General features: G+C 40.2%; 1 protein-coding gene across 4 annotated transcripts in view; it reads right to left on the bottom strand.

Annotated features, from left to right (window-relative positions):
* Positions 1 to 24,585, bottom strand: part of LOC122564389 (dyslexia-associated protein KIAA0319-like) — a 111,921-nt gene that overhangs the window by 43,199 nt on the left and 44,137 nt on the right. For all 4 annotated transcript variants that reach the window (XM_043719176.2, XM_087978601.1, XM_043719175.2 and 1 more), the window contains exons 5-10: positions 20,692 to 20,790; positions 13,797 to 13,894; positions 6,569 to 6,656; positions 4,160 to 4,252; positions 3,091 to 3,223; positions 895 to 1,123 (exon numbers count right to left, since the gene is read on the bottom strand). In XM_043719176.2, the coding sequence (XP_043575111.2) occupies positions 895 to 1,123; positions 3,091 to 3,223; positions 4,160 to 4,252; positions 6,569 to 6,656; positions 13,797 to 13,894; positions 20,692 to 20,790 (740 nt within the window). The remainder of the gene's footprint in view (positions 1 to 894; positions 1,124 to 3,090; positions 3,224 to 4,159; positions 4,253 to 6,568; positions 6,657 to 13,796; positions 13,895 to 20,691; positions 20,791 to 24,585) is intronic.

The following is a 24,585-nucleotide window of genomic DNA, read 5'->3' as shown; positions in this document are numbered from 1 at the left end:
TAGCTTCAATTCTGCTAGGAAGCTGAGAAAGTATTTTGGAAGTGCAGTTGTGCAGGTATGCTCTAAATTCAAGTACTTGCTTTCTTGTAATTTTATATGATATAGCACTTGAATGTTAATCTTAAAAAAATGATCATTTTTCATTAGTAATTCAGAATTAGTAATCAGTATTAGGTGAAGCAAATTTGTGGGTGGAAGTAACAGCTGAGATACATGTGCAGCATCAAAAACAAATACAAAATAGGCATTATGTTTTGAACATGATCAGATCTTGACCAGAGACACTCAAGAAATTGGGCTTTCGGCTCCATTGACAAAGCAAAGCAATCCGTGTGTAATAGCAATGGCCAATGGCCCACTGTGTTATTTTGAGGCTAGAAGAAGCTGGATTCTGCCCCTCAGTCCACATTAATTTAACTATAAAACTATAAACACTTGTTGTGTCACTGGGCTCATGCCAGATCAGACCAAATAAGAGGAAGATGTGCAGGACACACGCTCTGTCCAGGTTTTGACTGAAGGTTGGAGCTGTAAGAGCATTAGGATCCTGATGTTGTATTCATGACACTTGAAGCAACATTCCAATGGACATCCTGAACACTAGGAAATTTCAGACTTATAGTTTGCCAGCCTGTCTGAGGGGCATTGGGTGTGAAGACCATAGACTGAAATTGGTCTATGAAAATAAAATTTGACAGAGATGTAAAATGGGTTGCCGATTTGTTACCACCTGCTTTACCAATCAAAATCCAACCTATTAACTCCATTTTCCACATTGGATAGTTAATCTGTCTTTGCTTTGCCTCATCCTTAACTGGTCCTTCAACTTAATTTAAGTTCATACAAAATGATTGTCATGTTCCTGGCACGTTGCAAAACACTAATTGAACTGACCTGCATTTCAACCACCTTGCCCTTGCTGTTCGGACTGAGTGACCACTCATAGTTCACAATCTGATAATCATCGTTGCTCTGGTTTCCGTTCAGTGTAATGCTATTACAGGGCAGGGTTATTGCCTGATTCGGGCCAGCGTTTGCTATGGGTGGATAATCCACAGGTCTGCTGACAATCACCATAGCAGTTGTCGAGTTCTCAATCCCATCTGAATCAAGCACAGTGAGTCTGGAAATCAATTTTAGCAGAGGTTACATCTTACGCTCTCTCGTCTTTTCCATTTATCGATAATTAAATACAGTTAGACACTGTCTCCAAAAGTATCTGATCTTAATCCTGCCTGTGGAATCTTTCTGTGCATAAATCTACACTGGTGTCCTCCATTGACTACTATTACACTTCAAAAGCAATTCATTGACTGTAAAGTAATATAAAGATGCAATATAAACACAAGTTATTTCCTAAATGGGCAAACATGTTGTGATATATTTTGATGAATTTGCCATTCTCTCACACAATTTTGGGAAACAACAAATCAGTTGGCTTCAGAATCATCGCCTCTTGTATGTTCAGGATTTGATTTGTTCAATTAAACATACTACATGCTATATTCTGAGCCCATTAGCTTTTTCACACAAAAGTAAAGCTCGTCAACAAGGTAGTTGCTCTTTAAGGCACACTGATCACAATTTAAAATATTTATATGTTCTTCAAAATGTCAATCTGTCCAAATCCAATATTCCAGCTCTTCCAAAAACAATACAAAGTGCAATAGATGATGGAAATCAGAAACAAAATCAGAAAATGTTGGAAAACTCAGGTCTGACAGCAACTGTGGAGGGAAAGCAGAGTTACCATTTTGGGTTCAGTGACTCTTCTTCAGAGCGGAGTTCTGTTTTCTCCCCAAAGCTGCTGCCAGACATGCTGAGCTTTCTGAACAATTTCTATTTCAACTTTTCCAATTTGTCTTCTTCGTCTCTCTTTTTATTTCTTACATTCACCCTTCCTTTTGTTAATTCTAGGTTCATCAACAATTTCTTCTCATACAGCCTTTCTGCAGATCTTTTCTTCTCTGTATACTCTTTATTTTGTGTAGTTCTTTCTATGTGCTGCCATTTACCAATTTTCCTTGTACATCTGTCTCTCTTTCTCCTTAACGTCGTACTGTTTTTACTTTTCCTCTTGCACGTCACAAAGACTAGAAGGCAGGTCAGAAATAATAGTTTTCCTCTCTCTGTAATAGGAGACCCGGGACTTGCACAGTCCTGCTGCTTTCAAGTCAGGATTGGAGAGCCAGCCCTTGGGTGGAAGGGTACTGAAAGGTAACAAAATACTGAATATTGAAGTTTGAAGAATTTGGGACCCAGGGTTCAGGTTTGAGGGGGAACTGGGCAGCAGGAGTGGACAGAAACAAGCATTTCCACGGACCAATAGCACAGTTAGAATTGGGGCATTTACTGCTGAATTAACAAAATGTTACAGTACATACTTGCATTATTAAAAGTGAGATTCTATGGGTGCATACTTCCAAAATAAGTGTTTAGTGCACCATAAGTTTTTATTAGGCCTCAAGAGCATGGGGATTTGTGGCTACTGAGAGATTTTAAATTCATACAACGAAATGCCAGAAAATGAGACATTCAGTTGATTCTTGACCTTGACATTGGAATTTCCAATCTCTCATTGGGATGCTCACTTTGGAACTTAAATATAATGTATTAATGAACATCTATTACAGAATGCACAAAGATACAGACCCCTATGAATTAAAATTTGGGGAAAGCTTTATTCAGGATACTACAAAAGAGGATAACAATTTTGCACTGCTTTTTGATGACTAGTAATTTATTATCAAACTAGGCTAAAAATCACTCAACAGCAGGTTATAGTTAACAAGTTTATTTGGAAGCACGAGCTTTTGGAGCACTGCTCCTTCATCAGGTACAACCATCTGACAGAAGGAGCAGCATTCCGAAAGGTAGTGCTTCCAAATAAACCTGTTGAACTATAACCTGCTGTTGTATGATTTTTAACCTTGCCCACCCCAGTCCAACATCGACACCTCTAGGTCATTATCAAACTAACATCTCTCTATATTACCCTCACACACATCAGCAAAGAATCTATAAACAGGTATGAAAGACAACCTACTGCAATAAAAAAAACAAGTCTCATCAAATAATAGGTTTTATTACCTGAAGGTGTAGTTACCAGTCACGAGGTTAGACAAATGGAGGATGGCAGTGTTTGCTGATGCCTTTTGTTCTCGCAGGGGACCCTTAATCTCCTCCCAGCGATAACTCACAATCCTGTCATCATCCGTACTTTCTGAAGGAAAAGGTGTTCACAGCGTCAATCCCGGTGACCATCTTTGTCAACATAGCTCAAGTAAATTTACCATGGTAACCTCTGACTAAGAATAGTCCAAATATTTGATATCTTTTATAATAAGTACTGTGTTCAATTGAGGATCCAGTAGGAAATAAAAGTGATACCTTTCAATGAAGCTGCCCACAGACAGAAACAGTGTTTGGAAATTTTTAAGAAGGCAAATGTTATTTTCTTTTTAAAACATGCTTATACAGTTGCTTAAAGCGCAACAGTGTTCATGAAAAATAGTGTTATGCACCATGTGTGATTTGTGTCAGTTTGATGCCCTCTCACCTGCTAGTCAGGAAGTTAAGTGTTCAGGTCTCACCCCAGCACTTTGATTCCATAACATAGGTGAACATTTTTGTGCAATACTAAGCAAGTGCTGTATTGTCAAAGGAACTGTCTTTCCAATAACATCTTAACAAGGGAGTCTGCTCTCTCAGAAGGATGTAAAGGAGTCTACAGCCCTATTCAAAGAGTAGCAGGAGAATTCTTTCTGATGCCCTGTCTAACATTTATCTCTCAATTCGCAAAAAAAAAAGAGGATTATTTAGGTATTTATCTCACTGGTATGTGCAGGATCTTAACGTTTGCAGATTGACTGCTCTATTTTCTATGTGACAACAGGGACAGTACTTCAAAAGTACTTTACCAGCTAGAAATCATTTTGGGACCTCCAAAATGGATGAAAGGCTCTATATAAATGCAAGCTCTTTCCTTCAGTGGCACAATGAGGTAACATAACACCGAAACACAAAGCCTGTGCACTGTCATTACAATGACTGTGACATACCCTGAAGGAGAATAGATTGCCTGACAATCATTCAGTAAGATAATGGCCCCTTAATTTTTTTTGACATATAATTTTGTTTTGATAGTAATGTTACTTACGACTGCCATCAATAAATGTTGAGGTTGTAGGTAGGGAAACTTCTTGTATCCATGGTGAGGCGATAGCTACTGGTGGTTGATTGATGCGAGGAGCTTTGGGGAAGATATGTCGCACATTAACAGGCATTTCAGATTGCTTGCGCTGTTTATATTAAAATTAAGAAACACGGTGGGACAATTTTATGTTAGCACAATTAGTGGTTTTAGTGAGGTGCTATTTGCTCCAGTGTATACTGATATGTTCTGTCTAGCTCCACATAAGAACATAAGCAAAAGCAGCAGATCTAGGCCATTTGGCACCTAGAACCGATATAGGGATTAGGCTCTCTCCATTGTATACTTTGGGGAGAGTCTGGTCTAGCCAATTCCACCAAGCTGTTCACCATGTCTAATAAAGTGCCAGCAGTCATTTAGTTGGTAACACTCTTGGACTCAGAAGTTGTAGGTTCAAGGTGCTTGATAACTGAGTCTTGGCTGACACTCATTAAGTGTCATTAACACTTCAGAAAAAATCTCCGGGACACAAGTACCAACTAAACCCACCGCTCCGTGGTTGAACACTTTAACTTCCCCTCCCACTCACCCAAGGCCATGCAGATCCTGGGCCTCCTCCACCTTTTGACCTGTCCTACCTGTCCATCTTCCTTCCCACCTATCTGCTCCACCCTCCTCTCTGACCTATCACCTTCACTCCCATCTTCATCTACCTATGGCACTCTCAGCTATCTTGCCCCTCCAATTTATCTCTCAGCTGTCAGTCCACAAGCCTCATTCCTGATGAAGGGTTTACATCCGAAACGTCGATTCTCCTGCTCCTCGGATGCTGCCTGACCTGCTGTACTTTTCCAGCACCACACTTTTGGACTCACTGTGGCTCAGTGGTTAGCACTGTTGCCTCACAGCACCAGAGACCCAAGGTTCAATTCCCGCCTCAGGCAACTGTCTGTGTGGAGTTTGCACATTCTCCCGGTGCTCCGGTTTCCTCTCACAGTCCAAAAACGTGCAGGTGAGGTGAATTGGCCGTGCTAAATTGCATGTAGTGTTAGATGAAGGGGTAAATGTAGGGGAATGGGTCTGAGTGGGTTGCTCTTCGGCGGGTCGCTGTGGACTTGTTGGGCAGAATGGCCTGTTTCCACACTGTAAGTAATCTAATCTAATCTAAACAAAAATATCTGCAGTCCTCACTTTCCTAGACCTCTCTAATGACTGGGCCAATATTTGTCTGTCAATTATAACTAAAACAGATATTGGTTGTGGGACCTGCTATGTGTATGCTGACTGCCAAGTTTCCTATACTGGTCATAATCATCGTAAAGACCAAAACTGATATCTGAACTTCCAGTGACTAACTGAAAGGATCACATCGAAAACTTACAAGCTCCTAAGACTGCATTGAAAAATGCTAAAAGAAAATTCTGAACACTAGTTTAATTCTAGTTTAAAACAATTGAAAATCTCCCTCCATGATTGTTTTTTACTCTATCACTTAGGTGGACAATTAATTTTCCAGATGTCTGCTTCTAATGGCTCATTTCTTTTTTTCTATTTCCATCATAATTACTTCTAATCACCAAATTGATTTTCACAGTCAGGACTACCTTGGAGATTCCTCCCTCTAGCAAAAGATCAGCAGACTTTTTAATCTTGTTCAAATCCTCAAAAATTTGGTCTCTTCAGGCTGACAGCAAAGCTCCACCTGCACTTTGCATGATGAACAACAGAAACAGCCTACCTCCATCTCTCTCTCTCTCTCCACCCAGAGAATCTTGCAGACTGACCTGTCTCAGCCATTTTCTGTCATATACTTGAAAATCCTGCAAACTGATAGAAAAGTGACTTGCTATGAAGCTTTCCCACCTCAAAGCCCAGCTCCACAGAATGACATGGACCTTGTACGCTGGTAGAAATGCTGCTTGGCTATCCTTGAGACCCCCAACTTCCTTCTATCTTGAAATAAATGGACAGTTTAAACCATAAATGATTACAACACTACCTGTTTTACTTGCAATAGCAAAACTGTTGAGGCAAGCCAAATTAGCATTTCAACTATAAACCACTGGCATTCGTAAGCTAATGTACTGCAAAATTTCATTAAAAATTTTAATGAGTGCATTGTTCACATGGGGAATAAGCAATCTTATAATAATGCACAGTTTCAATGCAAAGATAAGCATGAGATGGTGCTGGTTCATCTAATTATTTAAACATTTTCAAAACTTCTACGTGAAAGGAGAATATAAAGGCTGTTTCCACTCTCCTCCCGATTCTCCTGATACAGACTGAAAGGTGAAGGATGAATCCTGTCAGCTTGATCGAATCAAGGGTGATTACTTCAAACTGAAGAGGAAATACACCTGACAAAAGTAGTTGCTCATTTGATGCTGACTAAACAATTTTGTCAGTTATTACCAGGTTTCACAGTGACGTTGATAAAGCTTTCTCCATAAGCACCTTCTCCAGACACACAGACTCTGAAAACGTATAGGCCATCTGACAACTGAAAAAAATAACATTACAAAGAGTAAGATTAAACTTTGCAGCATATGAAATAGCTGGTCAGTCCAATAGGTGTGTGCTGGTATTGACACACTTTGTATACTTCCTTGCACCTCAGTCTATCTCAGCCCATCATCGCATTCCTCAATTCCTTTCTTCCTCATGTACTAAGCTAGTTTCCCCTTAGGTCCACCATTGCTAGCAGTTGCCACTCTTAAGAAACAATTCAATACCTTAAAATGCTGAGAACACTGTTTGCCTCTGTAATTAGTCCCCCTTTCCATTTTGTGGTCATCTATAATCCATCTGAAAACATTCATATCATATGGATACAGGCTCTTATAGTGATTTCAATAAACAATCTTCATGCATAGATTATTACTCCTATATTGAAGAATCAGTAAAGTGCAACAATATAAGCAGAAGTACTGTACTGAGTAAAAGGTCATTAAAATCTAAGAAGCATGATAATTGCATGCGTTTAATTACTATTAGACACAGTGCTTTCAGGAACAGAGGGTTAGACATTCAATTTTCACTTCTTTTGAAATCCAGCCCAGCCTGACTGGATATTAAATTCCTTTTCTCCACTCGTGATCAAGCTTTAACATACAGTGAATTTGGGCAGTGAGTCTTGATACTGCTCACATCTGTTTCTCACAGGATGAGGTCTTCCCCATTGGTAAGGGAAAGTTGATGCACAATCCAAGTAATATAACTAGAGAATTATTTACAGAGCAAGAGGCAGCCATTCAGCCTATAATCTCGGTGCCAGTTCTATGAAGGGGCAATTTACTGCCCTATTGCCACTCCTTTTTCCTGTAGCCCTGTCAATTTTCCTTTACAGATAATGATGCAATTCTCTTTAGAAAGCCATGAATGAAGCAGTCTCTACCAAATATTTAGGCAACACATTCCAGATCTGAGCCACTCGGTGAGTAAAAAGCTGTTCCTCACCTTGGCAAACGAAGCAACAGCAATCACAAACAATCCGTATTCTCTGGCTGTTGATCATTCCAACAATGGAAACGTTTTTTCTCTATCTCTGTCCAGACCCCTGATAAGTCGACCGTTGCTTTCAAATCTACTGTCAACCTTCGTTTATCAAAGAAGAACTGCCTCGGCTTCTCCAATCTATTATAGAACTAAAGTTGCTCATCCCTGTTCTTGTGAATTTTTTCTGCACTGTGTGATGTCTTCACATCTTCCCTATAGTGTGGTGCTCAGACTAGACTCCATGCTCCACCTACAATACTAGTGTTTTATACAAGTTTAGTTTAACCATGTGGCTCTTCTATTCCACACATTTACGCATGAATCTTAGATTCCTGTATGTGTTTTTAAAAGTGTTCTCGTAATGCCAGCCTCCTTCAATGACTTCTGCACACATGCTGCCTAGTCCCTCTGTTCCAGCACCCCTTTAGAACTGTAACATTTTGTTTATATACTCCCGCCTCATTCTCCCTACTAAATCAATTATTTCACGGTTCTCTGTATTAAATACCATCTTTCACTTGTCAATCCATTCATCAACTTGTCTATATCTTTTTTCAGTTTAAAATTATCTTTCTCACAGTTAACTGTCATTCCGATATTCATGTGATCTGCAAATTTTGAAACTGTGTCCTGTACACCCAAGTATAGGACATCAATATATAATCAAGATGAGCAAGGGTGCTAAGATTGAGAAACCTGGCTAGAAACTGCCTTCAGTCTGAAAATTAACAGTTCCTATAGTCATACATTGAGAGTCCTACAGCACGAGGACAGGCATTTAGGCCCAAACTGGTCCATGCCGACCAAAATGTCCATCCACGCTAACCCCACTTCCCTGCACTTGGCCCAAATCATCCTAAATCTTTCCTATCCATGCATTTGTCCAAATGCCTTTTAATATTGTTCATGTACCTGCCTCAACCACTTCCCCTGGCAGCTCATCCAATATATGTATCACCCTCTGTATAAAAAAATTGCCCTCAGGTTCCCTTTTATTCTTTCCCCTCTAACCTTAAACTGATGACCTCTAGTCCTCGATTCCCCAACCCTGGAAAAATGACTGAGTGCATTCACCCTATCTATGCCACTCACACCTCTATAAGGTCCTCCTCAGTCTCCTATGCTCTAAAGAAAAATAGTTCTAGCTTGTCCAACCTCTCCCTATAACTCAGACGATTGAATCCAGGAAACATCCTTGTAAATTTTTTCTGCACTCTTTCCAGTTTAATACCATCCTTCCTATAACAAGGTGACCAAAACAATACTCCAAGTGCAGCCTCATCAACATCCTGTATTACTGTAACATAACTTCCCAACTTCTATACACAATGCCCTGACTGACGAAGGGCAGTGTGCCAAAAGCCTTCTTCACTGCCCTGTCTACCTGTGACTCCACTTCCAGAGAACTGTGAACCTGAACTCCAAGATCCCTCTATTCCGCAACACTCCTTAAGGCGCTACCATTCACTATGAAAATCCTACTTTGATTTGACTTTCCAAAATGCAAGACCTCACACTTATCTATATTAAACTCCCTTTGCCATTTCTCGGTCCACATCCCCAGCTGATCAAGGTCCCGCTGCAATTTCTGATAACCTTCCTCACTGTCCACGGTACTGTTTAAAAGAGTGTCATTTGCAAACTTACTAATCATGCCTTGCACATTCTCATCCAAATCACCATTCACCTATCTGGCTTTCTCTTTTCTTGAATTGTTGGAAGAAAAGTTGTGTTCATGCATCATGGAGAGATGATTTTACAGTTGTCAATCTTTGTTATGAATTCAAAATGATCTTAGCATGATATTGTAATGGTAGTGAAAAGAAACTTTTATTATTCAATTTTCATCATTTTACTTTAGTACCTTTTTAAAAGGACAGTCTTAAAACGATTGCTGTGATCGTCTGACTAGGTTGAGTCAAGTTCATGATATTATCAATAAATATAGGCGAAATTCAACATCATTACTAAAGGCACTGAAATTCAGATCTATACATTCCAATTGATTCACACCTTTTTAAAAGTTACAGATGGAAGGCTGTCTCTGCAGTAGTCAGCTTGGAAAAATTAATGAATGGACTTTGCTCCTCATTAAACCTTAATCACCAGCTGTTTCAGAGCAGCAAAGGAGAGACAAGAAAATGGATTTGTAAAAACTGGAAGAGTCTCTCTCTGCTAGTCACTTTTGTCTCAAACTCAAGCTCAGAAATTAGCCAATGAAAAGCAACTTGGAACAAAAATAACAATTCACTGAGCATTCCAGGACATCCGGAGCTTCACAATTACAGAGGAAACCACAGAGCAGCTGAACACAGTGTGTAAGCAGGCCATTTGGCCTATCGAATCCACACCGACTCTCCGAACAGCATTCCACCCAGACCCACCCATTCCTGTAACCTTGCATTTCCCATGACTAATCCACCTAATCTGGACACTATGGCAATTCAACATGGCTAATCCATGTAATCTACACATTTTTGAACTGTGGGAGGAAACCCAAACACCTAGAAGAAACCCACATAGACATCGGAAAATGGAGTTTGTGTGGATTTTGTACAGTCACCCGAGGCTGGAATTCAACCCATCCCTGGCACTGTGAGGCAGCAGTGTTAACCACTAAGCCACCATGCCAACTATATAATTGGACTTGGGTATTCTCCTGCTCACACCACAGAGCTTCTGAAGAATACCAAAGCTGTGACTGCCTTTGCTTCCCTGTCTGTATCAAGTATCCCTCTCATCACTCTTTCTTTTTAAGCCCAACCTGCGTCTGTATATATGACTACTGGTGTATTTTATAATTTTTTTGGATAATAAAACAGGATAATTTTACATTCAAGAAAGCAATGCATTTAGCTCTCCTTCATTTTTCATATTGTTAATTAAGTTTAATTGAAGTATGATATCTATATGATAAAAGAAAGAACAACAATGTATTTGTTGTAAGAGACAAAGGAATAAAATACAAGAGTGAGCAGTTGGGACCCTTGCCTCACCTACTCATAACAGTTAATACTTCTGAACTATGAAAATCAAAAACATTGTAAGATGAAAGCTTTGCTCAACAAAAGCCATTACGTTCTAATTGGCCTTAACTTCTACTTTGTGGACTTTCAGGCATATATTTCCATTAGCCGAATAACTAATCATGCATTCCAAGTGATTTTTTTGTAGGTTCCACTCCATACTTCTTAATCTAAATACTCATTTTGGAAACTGTATTGGTCTTCGTAAACACAATTGATTTGAGAATCAAATTATGTTCAATGAATGACAAGGCAGAGATTATGAATAACTTTTTAAACAGTCAAATACATTGCCTGATTGCCAACGATAACATCCTTTTCTACTATACTATTTCTGGAGAATTTAGAGATGAAAAACAAAATAAAAATGAATTAGATATGACTACTAATGATTTTACTTGCTTATCAAATGAGGAGAAGTGTCCATCTCCTCTACATGTTTCAACTCATGACTAACAACAGTTGCTTTCTTCCACCATGGGCGCTATTACTGGTCTAGCTAAGGTATAATGACCACTTTACAGAAGTACACCACATGACATACTCTCAAATAAACTGAAGAAACTAGTAAGAAAGCAAAAAATGTTCAGGGCATCTTTAATGAAAAAATCTTCTAGAGAATGTTATACCTCCACCTGCAAGTTCCTCTCCAAGCCATTCACTGTCCTGACTTTGAAATATATCATCATTACTTCAATGTTGCTGGGTCACAATCCTGGAATTCTTTCCCTAAGGGCATTGTGGGCCTACCTACATACAGTACATGGACTACAGCGGTTCAAGAAGGCAGCTCACCACCAGCTTCCCAAAGGTCAACTTGGGACAGGCAATAAATGTTGGCACAGTCAGTGACTCCCACATCCTACAAGTGAATTTAAATAAAACATTGGCAGAGAGGTCAATGCTACTGATACAATCTGGAGCCAGAAGCCAGCCCTGGTCTAGTCTTATGCACATCTGCAGATGCATAAGCACTGAAGTCCAAAAAACCTTTAACACACTCAGTTCTGCATGATGTCCCACTCTCCTACTCCATGGTTGTGTACTCAGCATCCTACTTTCCTGCTTTCCACTCACTACCACACTTGTCACCCATCCAAATCATTCACCACTAGAACCCCTATGTGCCTTTCTCCTGTTCACCCCAATGTTCCTGGGTATTGTGAAGTGTTCTTTGTTGTAGGTACCTGGATGTGACTTTGGCTGGCAGTAACATCACAGGCACTGCAACTGTATGGGCTGTGAGTGAGTCGTCTGTGGTTGGAGTGGCAATGAATGCAGCTTTCGGAGAACCACTTACAGAGCTCCCAACTAGCCAGTACTAATGGATAAACAGAGGAACCTCGATTATCCGAATACCAATTATCCGAAGGAGATCTCGAGGTCCCGACAGGAACATTATATCAAAGACGTGTTTCCAACACTGATCGCGTCTTTTGTTTAGAATGGTTAAACAGGCACCATCTCCAAATGACTAACCTCCCGTCCTCCCTCTCTCCCCACACTTTCCCTGAAGTTCTATAGAGGGGTGTACCCTAAACCCCCCTTCCCCACATAATCTCTCCAAAATTGTCCTGTACAGTGTGTGCGTGTGTCTCTCTCTCTCTCTCTCTCTCTCAAAGGCAGCAGCAGCAGCAATCTTGATGTATAGTCCAGCTGCCCCAAAGAGGAGGCGAGGGTGCATTCGGGGGTCGTCTGTGCATTGTGGGGGGGGGGGGAAATAGCAGTATTGGATGGGATTGCGGGGGGTCGGGTGCAGTGTTGGTGCCGGCAGGGGCGGCAGGCGGGGGGCAGTATTGGATGGGGTTTGGGGGCAGGCAGGGGCAGTGTTGAATGGGGTTGGGGGGTCGGGACGCGGTTTTGGTGTCGGCAGGGACGAGGGGCGGTTTTGGACGGGACGGGCAGGGCACGGTGTTGGAGGGTGGGGGCAGTCATGTACGGGGTTTAAGGGCAGGGGCGCAGTGTTGGATGGGGGCTGGGGGCGGGCAGGGGGGCGGTATTGGATGGTGGGGTGGGGGGAGAACTGGGGCTCGCGTGCTGTGCTGCTGCCTCGTCTCCTGAACGGGGAACAGAATTTAAAAACTCTGAACCCCAAAGGAAAGGCATTTAATCGATTAACCGAATAATCGATTATCCAAATGAAATAGTGCCCATCCATCTCATTCATATAATCCTGCATTAGGAGCTACTCAACTGAATGTTAGCACGTCTGCTAACAATCCATGCAGACCTCGTGTAACATCTCCTTCAGCAGTTACTTCCTTTCCTTAAACAGAAACAATTTCTAATCAAAAGGCATAAAGGAAGATGGCAATAAAGACCACTAAGGACATTAACTTCCATAACTGACATTGAAGCATAATATGGCAATCATATTTCCTCAAAGGGATATTTAGGAAAATAAAAGTTTTATTCCTAAATATGTAACCTAACATACAGATTTAGGTTGGAAAGAGGAGAGTCTGACACCGTGAGTAGCTAACCCATGCTCCCTGGCTCAAAAGGATTCAGACAAGTGAGTGACAAAGGGCAGACTGCCTGCCTCAAATCCAGACTATATCAACAAGTGCTCAGAGTCAGAGGGATTTTGTCTTTGCCAGGGACCTGTCTGCTGCAAGTGGAAGATGGACCAGAAGGGATCGAGAGAAGACTTAGAGAAGAATTTCCAAACACTTCAGCTAGAAAGCAGGGTGTTGCCTTCACAAAGAGATCGAGAGACCCTGTGCCAACTGTTTGATATCATCGAACCATCCTCAACAGCCATCCTCACATCGAACTTGTGTCTTATTAATGTACCATACCTAGACTGCTGTTGTTTAACAAATTTTATAATCTGAAAATTCTTTACACATGGTTGACTGCCTACTTTAGATACCTGTGGTCCCAAAGCCCCAAAATCTAAAGAACATTTGAAGGCCTGAATTGCATTCTTAAGACTGGATCACATGCGTTGGAAAAGGGGAGCTAAATCCATTATAATGTGGACTTTAGAAATTGCAGTAAACTTGAAACCAAGCAACTTTTCTGGAAGGTTCCAGCTGAAACATAAAGATAATTTTCACTTTCATAGTTGACAGTCATTTCATATTTTACTTTTTGAGTTGATTTTCTCCCCTTACCTGAGATAGCTTCAGTGTCGGAGAATCCTTGCCTTCCATTATACCCTCAAAGTCCACGGGATGGCTCACTAGATTCCACTGATAACTATAAGGTGATTCTGAAGGCAGAAATGAAAAGTATCAACAACAAAACAAATATTAGCGTGCTCAAAAATCAAAATCCTTTGTGCCTACCTCAAGGTAGATTTCCCACCAGATTGCTGCTTGGACATACAATCATTAGTGGCATGTGAAAGGACTTAATGTGTTTTAGTGATGTTGGTTAAAGGGTACATGTTGATGGGATGCTTTAAATTCCTTCTGGATATTATCACATCTCAGTTTGTGACATCATATTGTGCACAATTTGGATGCCACTTTTCCTAAATTAGAGACTACCTTTGTACTTGATTGGTTGTGAAGTTAGGATGTCCTAAGATTAGATAGATAGATAGATTACTTACAGTGTGGAAACAGACCCTTCGGCCCAACAAGTCCACACTGACCCTTGAAAAGCAACCCACCCTACATTCCCCTACATTTACCCCTTCACCTAATACTACGTGCAAATCCATCGAATTCAGCACCGCCTTCCTAACCTGCAATCTTCTTCCTGACCTCTCCGCCCCCACCCCAGTCTGACCTATCACCCTCACCTTGACCTCTTTCCACCTATCACATTTCCGACGCCCCTCCTCCCTACCTTTTATCTTAGCCTGCTGGACAAACTTTCCTCATTCCTGAAGAAGGGCTTATGCCCGAAACGTCGATTCTCCTGTTCCCTGGATGCTGCCTGACCTGCTGCGCTTCTCCAGCAACACATTTTCAGCTATCATATTGGAAGGTAAAGTCTTGGAGACAAGGAGGAGCTGCTCATGTAGGAGTTTGAGAAAGCTTCGTACTGTCAAGCCATTTTCACGTAACAGAGACAAAAGAATGACCATTATGCTGGAGAGAGATTCCTGAAGGGGAGAGGGAGTGGTAAATGTTGAGCAAAGGGAAACCAGTTCACCCTGAGGGAAAAATCAATTATTAACAAAAATTATTTTTGGAAACGATCATACAGGAACTCAATTTTGAAGTTTACATGTCTAGTGGGACCAGAATGTATCATCTCAAAATTTTGCTGATCTTTCCTTCCGGGCAATTAATCTTAAGGCTTTTGACTCAAGGACAACTGCCCCACTTCAGACAAGCAAACCTGACAACGAGTCATTTGTTTAGAGGGGAAGAGAGAATAACAGATATAACTACAAGGACAATTAGCCCAGGTACGAGCAACTTTTGGTTTGCTAAACTAATCATCATAACTTAACTAGAAAGTAATGAGAAATACAAACTTAGAAACATAGGAACAATAGTGGCCTATTTAGCTCCTCCAGTCTCAGTGGCATTCAGTGAGATCCTGATTAATCTAACTCCATAAACTCACCCTTTTACTCACGTTTCTAATTATGTTTTTAAAATAAATACCTGATCTGGTATCAACTGCCATTTGTGGAACAGAATTCCTAAATTTCATCACTCTTTGAATGTAAAAATGTTTCTTAATTTCACTACTCAGATCCAAGGCTAACAGCTCTTGTCCACTAGGACAGCAGTCAACAAACAAGCATTCATGAGGCGGTATAATTTAGTCCTTTATCGCAAGCTCCTACTCACTCTCTATTCTCTCACCACAGCGTACTTCCCCACTGCTCCTACTTCACCTCTGCTCCCAGAGTACTACCTTGCTGTTCAAATCTTCCTGGATGCCTGCCAATGATAGACAGACTTTGTAGTGAACAGCAGGCACCCCCATTAAGTTGGTATCTGTAAGTAAATATCTATTTTCTTAAAATCTTTATTAAAATATTACATGCAACACTGTCATGTTATACAGCATTATAATGTAGCTTGAGGAAATGTATGCGATAATGAAAAGAGATAATTCAAACAAAAAAGGTTTGAAAACCACCATCTTCAGGGGATAAATGGGTACTTTGTGATGTTAATTTTATTTTACATCTCCCACTAATGTGTTGATTTACTCATCAACAGATTTGTCTAATTTCCTGTGCTCAGACTTCATTTCATCTTGTTGATAAACGTCAGCTTTATGCAAAATAGAATCTTAGCAGTGGTTTTCAATTCCTCCCTTCCAAACACAACACTGAAATCAATTATATCATGAGCCATATTTCATAAATATTCATGCATCTGTGAGCTGTTATCTAATTCTGGCTCATTACTCACTATTATTATGGTTTGTCCCTTTATTAGCTTGAGATTATAGTATAGCAAAAAAAAAGTCTCCTGAATGCACAGACATTCTTTTTGCGAAGTTTTTGCCAATAGTTAATCTGTTGATCCCAACCTACCTCTGGGATTTAACAGGTCAGTGATGGCCCCATAAATTAGCTGGAAAGTTGGGGGCAACCAGTCTCCACCAGTCACAGTAGTCCTGGCTGAATTTTACATCAGTCAGACAATTAACTGCCTGTAGTAATGGTTTCCCCACTTCTATAAAGTACACCCCATCCACCATCACTGGACTCCCAGAGTCATCAGTCATTCATTGCGTCAGGAATGGTGACACAACAGGTAAGTCTGAGACTGTAGTCATTGAGGAATCCTAGAATGCAGTTAAGTGAGACAGCACTCTACAAGGACTTTCAAGTAAGGCCTGGTGAAGCAGTGGTGAATGTCTCATCCCACATCCCACAATACTCCCAAGATCTCCTATGAAAGTTAAAATTCCCTCTTAAAGCCACTCTGTCTTTATCACACACTTGTCCAACCTCAGGATTCATACACTCTACTGTTAACAGGGCTTCCATTTGATCTTAAATCCTTTTCTTTTTTTATCCATATCCGTAAAATTTTCACTGAACGCTTCTCTCTAATATATCCTCTCTTACTCTCAAAATAATTTGAGTTTTAATCACAAAGGATCCTTTTAATCAGTTTCCTGATCTTTCCTGGATTTGGAACGCATGAACAAGGAACAGGAGTAGGCCACTCAGCCCTTCAACCCTGCTCCACCATTCAATACGATTCTGGCTGACCTGATTTTAACCTCAACTCCACACTCCAGTATACCCCCAAAATTTTTTATCCCCTTGGTAATCAATAAACCATCTACCTATGCTTTAAAAATATTTAAAGATCCTGTAAGCACTGTCTTTTGAGGAAGGGAATTCCAAAGTCTCATAATTTTCTGACATCATTCCTTTTCTTCATCTTTTCTTAAATGGGCAAACTCTTATTTTTAAACGATGGCTTATCATTATAGATTCTGCAATAAAAGGAACATCTTTTCCACATCCACCCAGTCAAGTCCCCTGAGAATCTTACATGTTTTAATAAAGTCATCTCTGACTCTTGGAATTCCACAGGATACAGATCTAGCCTGACTTGCCTTTTCTCAAAGGGAATCCGCTCATTCCAGGTATTAAAGTAGGAAACCTCTGAACTGCTTCCAATGCATTAATATCCTTCCATAAATATGGTGGCCAGTAGTGTACACAATACTCCAGATGCGGTCTCACAACTGAAGCATAATCTCCCTAACCTTGCATTCAGTTCCTCTCACAATGCAACATAACATTCTACTAGCTTTCCAGATTATTTGCTGTATCTGCATACTAACCTGCTGCAATTCGTGCACTAAGACACAAAACCTTTCTTCAACTTAAAGCCCTGCAACCTATATTACTTCCATTCCCATCCCTTATCCTTTAGCAATCCAACTCAGTAATGGCTACATGTGAGCTAAATTCTGTAATTCAGTTCATTTGCTCCTTATATGCTATGTCTTTGACAAAGAACACTTATTTGGACTTAACCTGTCCTGCTCTAATCTAACAGTTTTCACATAATTTTTAAATTCTTTCTCCTGACTTAATTATTTTCAACTTTTAATTTTGCCTTTACGTGTAGTGCTTAAAGTACAAATTCTAACTATTATGTTACATCCTTCCTTCTATATTTCACAATGATTATATACACTCCCTCCTTCACTTGTACCTTATTGCCTGCCACTGCCCAATTCCGCCACCACAACATCCCTATCCCTGACATTTACTAGTGATGTCTTTTATGCTGATCTAAATGTAATTATTTTCTCCCTCCTCCTCAAATATATCATCAAGCTTTGACAGTCAGACTGGCTGTGGTTTGGGCATCTGGTATATTATTAAAAACTAATATCACATCTAACTCATTTTTTGTTTGTTTTATTCAATTTGCTGAAAGATTTCTGGGATAGCATTAAAAAAGGTCCGATGTGCATAATAACAGAAAATGATCTGGATCATCAGAGTCCAGATCCCTTTCACTATGAAAACATGAACTAACCTCACTATCTTTAGTAATGGAATTAAACAACTCTTCAGGGAGCACATAGCAATTAACATGCACCAACGACAGATGTCAGAATCTTTTCAGATCATCACCTGAAAACTGCAAAGTTTACACATAACCTCAACAATGTGTGACTTAGTTACAACAATATTTTCATAATAGATAAACATGCATGTTTTCAATGCCATAATGCTCCATGAAGGAGATATTTATATTCCAAAATCATCCATTAATATTTCTGCAATGCGTGTGCGCACACCAGGTTAGGAGATAAGACTGTCAGAGTTCAATGCAATAACTCTTATAATAGTTTAAAAAAAAGTATGATTATTAACTTTAGTGGAAATCTAGTTTTATGCCTTTCAAATTAAAGCAATGCAAACTCTGACTTATACATTTTCTTGCTTTCCACATCGTGCTAATGCATTGTCCAAACAATGCCTGGAGCCAGAGGATATTGGTGCTAACTGGCTGTTTTCTTAAGGCTGTTGATAGGCTTAAAACCAGTGGAGGGGATGTTTGACTCCTGCTGAACCTAACCTAGGAATGCTCTCACTTGGCGATTGGAGAATCAATGTTTGCCTAAAATAATGTAAAGCGTTCTACGAAATCTGGTAATTAGTGAGTCAATAATATTTTGTAGACTGGTTAACAGCTACATTAGACTACATGGGATCCGCACACAGAAACAGCCCAGTCCACTCAAGTTTCCTCCTATCTTTCCTCATCCAAATTTATCATTGTAATCCTCTTTTCCTTTCTTCTTCATATGCTTGCCCAGTTGCCATGAAATACATTCACAGTATTCACTTCAATTATCCCTGCGACAGTGAGTTCTACACACCCACCCTTCTTTGGTTGAAGATATTCTTTTGAATTCCCAATTGAATTTTTTAGTGACTACCTTAAGTCGATGATCTCTCGTTACACTCTTCCTCAAAAAGATACATTCTCTCCATGTCCACTCTATCAAAGCTCTTCTTAATTTTAAAGACCACACCAACCAACATTCCCGCCCCTCCACCTCCCCTTGAAAGATGGTACCACCTACAATGCAGCACTGCCTCACTACTACATCAGGAGCATCAGCAGAGATTTCATGCTCAAATCTCTGGAGTATGATTTGAACCTTCAAATTTAGAGATGCGAATGCGACCACTGTGTCACAGCCAATAAGGAGGTGTAACAAGATCAGTGACTGGCAAGCAACCAAACCAATTTGAAGGAAAGATGGTGATAAAGTGGTAATTTCACTGACCTAGTAAGCCAGAGGTCCAAGGGTCAAGGGATACGGGTTGAATTCCCAGCATGGCAGCGGTGGAATTTAAATTCAATTCATGAAAATCAGGAATGAAAAGCTACTGTCAGTCATAGGTACCCAGACAACTATCACTGATTGTTGTAAAACCCATCTATTTCACTCATGTCCTTCCAGGAAGGAAATCCTTACCTGGTCCACCCTCCATGTGACTCCAGACCCACAGCAATGTAGTTGACTCTAAACGGTCCTTTGAAATGACTGAGCAAACCACTCAGTTCAAGGGTACTAAAGGATGGGCCACAAACACAAACCTTGAAAATAATTTCCAAAAACCATGTCACTTTGTGACCAGCTCGAGAGGAGATATGCAGGTTGCCTGGATGCACATCTCTAAAACTTGGTAATCAATTGGAGAGTGAGGTAAGGCACCCAAACTTCTGAACAGAAAGGAAATGTAGGCTTTTAACAGTCCCCTCACACATCTTTTTACTTCATACAGTGGTTTTCTTGTTTGCTGGTTTAGCAAACTTCTGCATTTGTACACAACACCATTCAGACTTCAAGGATCTGGAATTTATAACTCTCAAAGCCTTTCAACCATTCCATATTCAGTGCAGAAACTGCAAGTTGCAATTTTGCTTTCTGTACTGCTATTTGCAGCATCTAAATTCCAAGCATAAATATTAATTAGGAATGAAAAATTAATAGTTTTGTTACATGTATATGTAGTATTTTTTTATGACAAGAAATCATAATTTTGAATAGTTGCACCCAAAGTGATCTGGCTTTAAGGTAGTTAAAGCACCTAAGCAGAAAGATGAACTGACTATACACCTGTGATAATGCAGTACTCTGCAGGCTTAAGTAGAATTCTAGAATGCCACTTAGCACAGTTCTGAGGGAGTGCTTTATAGGAGAGGGTGGCATCTTTTAGATGAAACCTTAAACAGTGGAAAAAATGGTAAATGCCCTCCCAGGAAGAATTAAAATATTACCATGTTATTTGCAAAGAAGAGCAGAAGAATCCTGCCACTAACCAGCTCCAAGCAGAATAACGTGCCTCTAAGATCTGTACATATGAGGAACATGTCACTGCACCTACAGGCAATCAGAAACAACTACACCATCATCTTCCTCAACAATAGTTTGTCATGTATCTGCTGCTCTGCCACATTGGGCATGAAATTTTCTTTCATTTATGATGCACACAGATTAAAACCGATACAGACCCTACGTGAGCCATGGATTTAGATGGAGTATCATCATCTGTTTGTGTATGTAATTAATGATTATGTTTCAATATAGCCTCACCTGCTGATGGTGCAGGAACCACAAAAGTATTCAGCTCCACAGAATTTTTGGGTTGCGTGATCACTATGTTACTTCCCGCAGATACAACCAGCTCCTTGACTGTGGGAAAAGAGAGAAATAAAGAATACTGACATATTCAATAAAAAAATAACCAATAGAAGGGTTAACCAACAACACTTCATATATTTAACACAGTCCTGCTCTCTCAAAACAACAATTGTGAATCAGTGAATAATAAATTCTGTTGTGTAGAAGGTAATTCATTAAAAAAGGCATATTATGCTGATCAGTGAAACCTTGGTTAATTTGTTTCGCATGAATAAATTGATACAATTCATAACTTCAGGAATTCGCACAGTCTTCCTTGGACAGGTATAAATGCAATATACTCCTGTTCTGTGCTGAACTTCGTTGTGCTAATGCACATCTAATTTTTACAAATTAATTGTTTTGTCACTACAGTACTAATATTGACCAAATATATTTTGAAAACAAATACAGACAGCTATTAACAATACTAGGATCAGTAAGCTCTCTGCAAACACGAGCACATTAGTTGGTTCTACAGCAGTCTGAGAATGAACATCATGTTTCAGGAAGCCTGAAAGTTCTGTATTCTTCATAACTCTTCTCAGTCAATAAAAAACACCTTAGGACATGGTTGATAACACCCTCAAGGGACACAGATTTTCATAATGACATTATGCATCTGAAATTCAGGTGCAGAGGTCAGCACTGCAAGTTCACAGTCTGCATTGTCATCTGCCAACTGATTTAATCACATGGTCTGATTGGAGCACTCTGAAATCTACACTCAAGGTCACATGTGGCTCCCAAGCAAAAGCATCACTGTTCTAACACTTGCCCCATGATTTTCTGGCATCATAGAATGTGCTACATGTCCAGGACAGAAATCACTTCTGAATCACTTGTGTAAAAGTAACTACAAATGTAAGGTGTTTTCTTACAGAAAGAAATTATGCAGACTTTTATGCAAAGTATGGCAACAATCATGTGTGATTTAAATCTACATATAAAGTGGACGAATCAGCTTTTCAAAGTTAGCCTGAAAATGCATTCATAGATTGTTTTCAACACAGTTGCTTGAAGCAGCATTTTCTGCAGTCAGCCAGAGGACAGGTTAGTCTAGATCTGGTAATTTACAAAGGAACAAGATGAATTAATAACCTCATTATAAAGGAGTCTCTAAGTAGGAGTGATCATAACATAATTGAATTTCACATTCAGTTTGAAAGAGAGAAAAGGAGAACTGTAATTAGTATTTTACAATTTAATAGAGGCAATCACAAGTGTTTGAAGACAGAGCTAACCCAAGTGAACTGGGAAGTGAGATTAAGGGGTAGGCAAGTAGAGATGCTGTGGCAAACATTTAAGAAGATATTTCAAAACACCGAGCAAAGATACATTTCAGTGAGAAAGAAAGACTCCAGGAGACGAATGTATCATCTGTGGCTAATGAAGAAAGTTCAGTATAGTATTAAACTGAAAGAAAAAGGTGAATAATTCTTCAAAGATTAGTGGCAGGTTGGAAGCTTGGACAGAATTTAAAAAGCAGCAAAGAATGAAAAATGAGAGAGAAATTAAAGTACCAGAGAAAACTAACTATAAAGTTAAAAAGAATGAAGTAAAAGCGTCTACAAGCATTTAAAAAAAAATAGAGTAACAAAAGAAAACACAGGTTCTTTAGAAAGAGAGTCTGTGGAATTAATAGTCTGTGGAATCACTGATTTCCAGAATAGAAAACCATTTATTAATTAGGGCCTCTGGACACTGGTGCATTACCTGGCTGTTTCTCTTGCACTGCCTGATTGCCAATCTCTCCCTACTTGCCCCAAATTTGTTGTGTGACTAGCTGTCTGAATATGCTATCCACATAGTTCTCTGCGATACAGTTGCATCTCACTGCAGCTTGAGCTATGAAACCTACAGCTCAAGCTTATACAGTTGGTAAGACATCCTACACTTGGGTTCATCTGGGTCTGAGAAGTGTCCACAACTCCCCATTTAGCACAGGATGGAATTTTCACTTGGCTGAACTAACCTGCCACACCTTAACCTTAAACTTTTAAATTAGTTTTACTTTAACTGACTTTAACCCTGTTCTAATACTATTAACTGGAGATCAGTCAAAAGTGAAACTTCTTCACCCTCATCACAAATAAGCTCCCTCACTTGTGCCTACAAATTCTTGCTTTCTTTATGATATTCAAAACTACTGGAGTTGAAATACCGTCTCCAACAGCAGCTATCTAACAAACAATTACAGTGATTCATGACTTTCGTGTGATATTAGTCCTAGACATTATCTCAAACTCAGTTGAGCAACCTAGGAATGTGCTCCTTCATAGGTCCAACTCCTTTTAGCCCAGAAGGTAAAACAGTCAATAGTCTGTGGAATTCTCTTGGAGAGGATCATTGAATATTGTAAACACTGAATTAGAAGGTTTTTGATTGACAAGAATCAAAAGGTCTGGTAAATAAAGAGGAAAACAGGGTTGAGGCCACAGTCAGATCAGAATCCTGAAGTTGCCCCAAGGACATCTTCCTTCCTGGGACTGGCAATGAGGTGGCCCAGATTCAAGCAGCCCAGCATGGATAGCCTGCTTAAGCGGCAGCTTCCAGCCCGGCATTCCAGCAGCCCAGCATGGATAGCCGGCTTCAGCGGCAGCTTCCAGCCTGGCATTCCAGCAGCCCGGCATGGATAGCCTGCTTCAGCGGCAGTTTCCAGCCCGGTGTGGATAGCCTGTTTCAGTGGCAGTTTCCAGCCCGGTGTGGATAGCCTGTTTCAGTGGCAGTTTCCAGCCCGGTATGGATAGCCTGTTTCAGTGGCAGTTTCCAGCCCGGTGTGGATAGCCTGTTTCAGTGGCAGTTTCCAGCCCGGTGTGGATAGCCTGTTTCAGTGGCAGTTTCCAGCCCGGTATTCCAGTAGTGGAAGTAGTGGACTTGCAGCGATACTGTCATTTACCCGAACCCAGGAGTCATGAATTGAAGATGGACTATCTCTTAACGTTTTATAAAATTTTCTTATCTGTGCCTTCTGTTATTAATATAGATGCTGTGGTATGGTGACGTAAACAGTGTATTTTGTTTTTGTTAAAATGATAAGTGACAATAAGTAACTATTCTATTCTGTCAACTTTAATGACCAAATAGCAGAGAAAGCTCAAGGAATAAAAAAAAATCCAGAAATTGTGGAGAAATTCAGCAGATCAGGCAGTACCTGTGAGGAGAAAACTGAGTGAATGTTCCAGGTCTAGTGACCCTTTTCAGAATAAGCAGTAAGAGGACCTCCACCTTGGACAGCAATCCCCCATTTCTCATGGCACACTCTATGGGCAGCAAATCTCTGTACCTCTCATTCACAGCAGCTGGCATCCAACACAGACCAGCCTCACCACATCATCATGGCACATGAGAGTCATTTAGAATAAATAATCCACTTCAATGCTACATTTTGAAATGCACCAACACAATTTTTTATTGCAATGCTGCTGACAGGCTGTTTTGTGCACAAGGATAGGGACATATTTCATTCACTGGAGCAGACTGTACCTCACACTCATCATTTGTTTTCTTAGTGCTTACTTATTTTGTACCGACTTGAATACTTTTGGCACCTCTGCCTCACCTTGCCTTGTTGTGCTTTGCTATTTCATTCAGAAATCACAGCACTTCTGTCTTGCCTTGTCTTTTAGTGCAGACACAAAGCCAGCAATGATCAGCCAAGGAGGTGGACAAGTTGTTGTGCAGCACTGTGCAATGTCAAGGTTACACCTGCAACACCTGCAGCTTATCCAGCAGACACACGCCATGGTCTTCAACTGAATGGCCAGGTCTCAAGGTGGACAGTTATCAGGCAGAGGGTACTGGCAC

Source organism: Chiloscyllium plagiosum, unplaced genomic scaffold, assembly GCF_037043375.1.
Source record: "Chiloscyllium plagiosum isolate Xiang-an unplaced genomic scaffold, Cpla_swu_hap1 HiC_scaffold_34, whole genome shotgun sequence".
In the NCBI taxonomy this organism is placed as follows: domain Eukaryota; kingdom Metazoa; phylum Chordata; class Chondrichthyes; order Orectolobiformes; family Hemiscylliidae; genus Chiloscyllium; species Chiloscyllium plagiosum.
Note: the sequence above shows the minus strand (reverse complement) of the source record. Positions and strands in the feature narration are given on the sequence as shown.